Source organism: Otolemur garnettii, unplaced genomic scaffold (assembly GCF_000181295.1).
Source record: "Otolemur garnettii isolate 467f Iridium unplaced genomic scaffold, OtoGar3 scaffold00007, whole genome shotgun sequence".
In the NCBI taxonomy this organism is placed as follows: Eukaryota; Metazoa; Chordata; class Mammalia; order Primates; family Galagidae; genus Otolemur; species Otolemur garnettii.
Genome location: NW_003852402.1, coordinates 10,465,804 through 10,471,707, shown reverse-complemented (window position 1 = coordinate 10,471,707; position 5,904 = coordinate 10,465,804). Strand labels below are relative to the sequence as shown.

The 5,904-nt window shown below is 60.8% G+C and overlaps 1 protein-coding gene across 1 annotated transcript; it reads right to left on the bottom strand.

Moving 5' to 3' along the window:
• Positions 1 to 3,064: 3,064 nt before the first annotated feature.
• Positions 3,065 to 5,575, bottom strand: ELFN2 (extracellular leucine rich repeat and fibronectin type III domain containing 2). Its single transcript, XM_003783234.2, has one exon. The coding sequence runs from the start codon at positions 5,573 to 5,575 to the stop codon at positions 3,113 to 3,115; it is 2,463 nt and encodes an 820-aa protein (XP_003783282.1). The 3' UTR covers positions 3,065 to 3,112.
• Between the last annotated feature and the right edge of the window lie 329 nt (positions 5,576 to 5,904).

The window sequence follows — 5,904 nt, the reverse complement described above, 5'->3', positions numbered from 1 at the left end:
GCCCACATCTGCTCTGGCTGGCTCACCCCCCCCCCACCCCACCAGCACCCCCTATTCCACCCATAGCCCCCTCCCCTCATGCCCACCCCAGTCCACAGCCCAGCCCCACTGTGCCTGCCATGGCAAACACAGGGCCTTAGCCAAACAAACTTCCTGATGGAGACACTCATTTGTCTTTGTGACTCTTTCACTCCCATTGGAGAAAACTCATCTTGAACAGGACGCAGGACACAGGAAAGCCTTCAGGTGGGTTCCTTCCCATAGGGGCCTGGCCTGGACAACTGGGGGTCTGTCTGGCTCTGCCTCACAAAGAACCATGTGTCCTGGGTCCTGCCAGTCCGTTCACCTCTGGAATGTTAGGGTCCTCACATAAAGATGGGGCCTATCTGTGCAGTTAGAGGTTTTTAGCTGTCATTTTCAACGTGGAAGGATGGGAAGCTGATAAGGATGGGGCCCCGAATCCTTGCTGCCAGGAGCCCTCCCTGGGGGCAACAGCACCTCCAGTGAGGCCCCCTCTGGAAACCACGTCTGCCATGAAGCCCCAAACTCTTGGCCTCCTGTACTTAGCAGTGTGACTGCCCTCCCCACCTGGCCGGTGAATCAGCAGGCCCCTCTCTGGGGGCCCTGACTTCATCTGCAAAATGGGAACAGGCAGGAGAGATAAGAGGATGATCACAGTCCCTTCTGCTGATGTCCCTGGGCTTCCCTCCCTGGCTTGGAAAAGGGGAAGGGGCTGGAACCAGGGAAGGGGAAGGTGGCAGTGGATGGGGGTTGGGGGGGCGGCACTTGTGGGCTCAACACCCAGAAAGACAGGAGGTGGGTGTGGGGCAGGGCTGTGTCTTGGTGGCACCTGTTTTGGGTATTTTGCAGAACTGGCCCCTCCCTGGGTTTCAAGAGCTGCTTGTCAGATCACAACAGAGGGAATTTGGGAAAGGAGATGGCAGGGTGGGGGAGGCAGGGGAGTCTGGACAAACTGGCACATACACGACAGATGTTTGCTCAGAAAAATACAGTAAAATCGTCATGCAAATATAACAGGGAATCTGCTTTCTCACACCACTGGCTTCTCTGCCCTCTTGCTTCTCTCAGTGTCAACTGGGTATGAGGAGGGGCGGGGCAGTTTGGGGGGGCTGGGGAGGTCTGCTCTACATATCCATGCTGGCCCACCCTCTTCTCCCCAGGAGAACAGTCTTTTCTTTGCAAATGTCACCCCCAACGCCAGCCCTGGGCTTGGCTCACCCCAGAGCAGGTGAGAGAGAGCTCTGCTGTCCTCACGCCCAACCCTGGCAGGAGGGTCTGAATCCCCCCACCACGGTATAACACTAGCTTGCCTGGTCAGAGCCCCCCAGTAAAGGTCTTAGTTCCACCCCAGTTCACCTCACCCTCAGGCTACACTCCCTGGATCTCAAGACACCCACGTGAGGTATAGGCTAGGAACAGGGGGCCTCCAGCAGAAGTGGGAGAGAGCTGAGGACTCCCAAGGTGGGGGGGAAGCCCAGGGCACATGGTAAGTGGGCAAAGCTACCCAGTAGGCCATCCCCACTCCCTGGCCCGCCTCCCATCCAAATGTGAGGGAGTGATGGATTCTGGCCCCTCAGATTCTGACTGTCCACAACCCCAAGTCTCAGGACCCCGATTTGTCCCCCCCACCTGTGGCCCCAGGAAACCCCTGCTCTTGAGACAGGCAGCCTCTGCCCAGCCCTCCCTGCCCTCACCCCTCTGCCACCCACACTGAGAGAAGCCCCAGAGCCCAACGGTTGCTCTGGGCACCAACTGCCAGACACCAGGTTGCCATGGCGACAGAGGCGGCTGGGAGGGGGAGGGGCGCCCCACCCCTGTGGGTGGGGACCTCACTGTTTGTGCTTTGTTGGATGTTGGGTGGGGGTCAGAGAAAGAGGCATCTCCATTTCCATGGAAACATGGGAGCCCCTCTGGCCAGGAGGTGAGGTGGGGATGGGCAGCCTAGAGGGGTGGGCAGGGAAGCCCCAAGACTCTGCTCTGAGATCCTAGGATGTGGGCCCCAGGCAGTGAGTCCCCATTACAGCCATCCCTGCTGCTCCTGGCATCACAGTGCACTGCTGCCCTTTGGGGGTGGGCAGGGGTCCTAGAGGACCAGGGAAGCTGGGGGCTGGAGGTACAGGGGCCTGCACCTGAGATGCTGTGCCCACAACACCCCTGTCCTCAGACCCCATTGGCAGCTCCTCAGGCCCCCTGGAAGACACTTGAAGGGGGTTGGCAGGATGTCCCCTTGCCTGGGCTTCTTTTCTGTCAGTGAGACCCCTTTTCTCCTCTCTTAGGCGCTGGTGTGGGAGCAAGGGCCCCCCAGGACTACAAATCACACATTGGACACTGCCGTGGGCTGTCCCCACCCCCCTGGCCCACCTCCCATCCTTTTTTTAGAAAAAAAAGGAAAAGCACCTGCCTGACTCTCAAGTTCCTCAGCCCCCAGGGGGTCACAGCTTCAGAAGGTGGTGGTGGGACAATGGGGGGCCCAGGGAGCTGCTGGGAACCAAGGCCAGCTCTGGACTGGGAAGTGGGGAGACTGAGACTAACCTGCTGCATGACCCAGGGTTAGCACTTCCCTTCCCTGGGCCTCGGCTTCCCCATCCCTAAAGTACAGGGACTCAATGCCCAGTGTCCATCTGGTGCTACATCTATATCGCCCCCCATCCCCTAGCTGAGGAGTCCTCTCCCTGTTCCAGAGGGGCTTCAGTCCTTCTCTACCCCTGCCTCCTTTGCCCCCAAACCTGGCCCTAGCCCTAGACCCCCACACCCGAGACCCTCTTCTGGCTTCCTTGCCTACCTCCTGCCGCCCCCCAGCCCCGCACACCCCAGCAGAGTCCCTGGGCAGCACAGTAAAGACGACTGGTTTCGGTATCAGTTTGTAAACTTTAAGGAAAATGTGTCTTTGTTTTCCTGTCCATTATTATTGGATGTTGGTTTGTTCACAGTCAGGTGGTGGTCAGGTGTGTGCGTGAGTGCGTGCGTGCGGGTGTGCGTGTGCGTCCACTTTGCGGCCCCGGCCCCCTAGTCTGCTCCCTGCCCCGGCTGCCCGGGCCCTTCCCTCAATGGCCCTAACCCTCCAGCTCCGACCTCACCAGGGAGAAGAGGGTCACAGCTTCTGCTGGGCTGAGACCCCTTTCCAGTAATCGAGGATGTCATGCAGGTCCTCATCCTTGGCGAACTGGACCTTCTTGCGCAGGGCGTGGCCAGCGGCCATGTACACCTCCTCCCGGTGATGCTTCTTGTAGGGCCGGAAGCGCTCCCAGATCTTGTGTGTGCTCTCAGATGAGTACTCGGGGCTGGAGGAGTACCCTGAGTAGTAGTGTCTGGGGGAGAGCTGTGAGTAGGTGGAGTCACGCTTGGAGCGGGTCAGCGGCTTGAGGAAGGACACGCGCTGGCTCAGACTGTCGCTGCCCTCCTCGTAGTACAGGGCGGGGAAGCTGTGCCGGTGCTCACTGCAGTGGTAGGCCGGCTTCACCTCCAGGTGGTGGATGCCCCCACCCGTGCTGCTGCCCCCGCTGCTGCCCGTGGGCACCAGCGGGAGCCGGTCCAGTGGGCTGTTGAGGGGACTGCCCTTCTCGATGTACTTGGAGTCAGCCTTGGTCAGTCCCGTGGTGGCTGGGTGGTCGGGCACGTCCAGGCTGAAGACCTTGGCGCTCTTGATAGAGCCGCTGGATGACACACTGCAGGTCTTGCGGGACACAGCGGCATCGGCGCTCAGCTGGCGCTGTAGCGGATGGTGGGAGCTCTCCTTGTAGGGTGGTGAGAGGAAGCTGGGCCTCTCCAGGGCCCCAGGGGCAGCAGCCGCGGCAGTGGCAGTAGCTGCAGGGAGGGACTGGCACTCAAAGGCCAGCTCAGGGTCCCCACCACTGCTGCCGCCTCCCAGGAAAGAGGCTGAGTCCAGCTTGAGGGCATCGATGCAATTGTTAATGATCTGGTTGACTTTGTCCACCTCCTTAGCGATGGTGGAGATCTCCGCAGCCGAGCCCTGGCCATTCTCAAGGTCAGGGAGCTCATCCTCCGGGCGAGGCAGGCCATCTCCCCCGGTGCCCGTGCGCACCTCAATATAGTTGCCTTTAGTGGCCACCTTGGGCGTGTCCAGCCCAGCCTCTAGCCCCTTGGCGGCAGGCAACTTCTCCCCGATCATGGAGGGGATAGAGGACATGCGGGACACGGGCAGCACAGGGGGCTCTCCCAGCTTCTGGGCGGCATGCACGATGGAGCCAGCGTCCACATCAGCCCCATAGCGCATCTCCAGGATGGTCTTCTTCACGTTGACTGACTTCTGCTTCTCCTCCTGCATGCGCCGCTTGCGCAGGCAATAGTAGACAGCCCCCAGCACAATGACCATGCCGAAGAGGCAGCCCAGGATGGTCATGATGTAGTGGGTGGTGGTGGAGGTGCTGGGCGCCATGTCACCAGGCACCGGGTCCCGCGTGGTGAAGGTCAGGCAGGTGTGGTTGAAGCGGCGGCTATTGCGCAGCGAGGTCACACAGAAGGTATACTCAGTGTGCGCCCGCAGCTTATCCAGCGTCACGATCTCCTTCTTGTTCTTCAGCGTCATGACGTCGGAGAAGTAGCTGTTGTTGTACTGAACCAGGATGTACATCTTGCTGTAGGGGTGTGGGATGATGACCACCAGGGTGGCCGAGGTGAAGGTGACGTGGTGCAGCTTGATGGCCGGCCCCGCAGACGCATCAGTGGTGGACGAGGCAGGCGGCTCCACTGAAAGAATCTCATCGGGGTTGAAGCCTGAGTTCTCATCAGGCTCCCTCTGGGCATCAGTGGAGTAGGGTGTGGGGTGGCTCACAGGCCGGGCAGACAGAGAGCCATTGCGGCACTTGGCCTGGAGCACAGTGATGGCATTGAGGCTGTGGTAGGGCCGGGGCACCAGCAGCGGGTAGCCAGCAAACTCTCGGGGCGACTCGCACTGCAGGCGGTCGTAGTTCTTGGTGACGTTGTTAAAGACCACAAGCCAGGCCAAGAAGCCGAAGAGGTCGCACTCACAGTTGAAGGGGTTGCCAGCCAGCTCGCACACCATCAGACTGGCCAGGCTGGCAAAGGTGGCACCGTCCAGGCGGCTGAGGCGGTTGGAGGACAGGTCAATGCTGATGAGGCTGGGGCACTCGGAGAAGGCGGTGGGTGTGACCACCTCAATGAGGTTGTGCTGGACGAAGAGGAACTGCAGGCGGCTCATGCCACGCAGCATGCCCTCAGTCAGGTTGCTGAGCTTGTTGTAACCCAGCTGCAGGACCTGCAGGCTGGACTGGCCCAGGAAGGCACCGTCCTCGATGTAGGAGATCTCATTCTTGGTGAGGTTGAGGTCGGTGAGGTTCCCGAAGCGGTTGAGTGAGGAGTAGAGCACGGCTTTGAGTTTGTTCTCATTGAGCCGCAGGTCGTGCACGGTGCTGTTGATGTGCTGTGGGATGGTCTCGTAGGGCGGCTGGTTCTGGCTGCAGATGGCCAGCCACACGTAGCCCTTGTCACCCTCGATGAGCCAGCAGTCGGAGCGCACGGCACCCGGCCCACACACGCACAGCAGCGCAGCTGCGCACAGCCCCAGGCGCAGCATGGCGCCAGCCTCGGCCCTCCGACAGGCCAGGCCTGGGGTGAGGGGCCGGGGTGCTGGAGGCCTAGTGGCTGGAGGCTGTGGATGGCAGCACAGTCCTTCCCGGGGCCGCCACCATCTTGGGGGCGACCCCAGCACAGGGTGCCTCAGGCGAGGCAGGCACAAACAGTGCCAATTGCTGGGGGCCTCCTGGGGTACTAGGACAGGTGACACAGGGTAGAGATGGGGGCCCACAGCCTGCTCCTTGTCTCCTGCTGGGAAGGTTCTCAGTTTCTCTGGTCTTGATTTCCTCTCCCTCTTCCTCCTCTTCCTCCCTGGCTTCTGGGCTCAGA

Coding starts and splice junctions, on each gene's coding strand:
- ELFN2 (XM_003783234.2), bottom strand. CDS start 5,575: ATGCTGCGCCTGGGGCTGTGCGCAGCTGCGCTGCTGTGCGTGTGTGGG.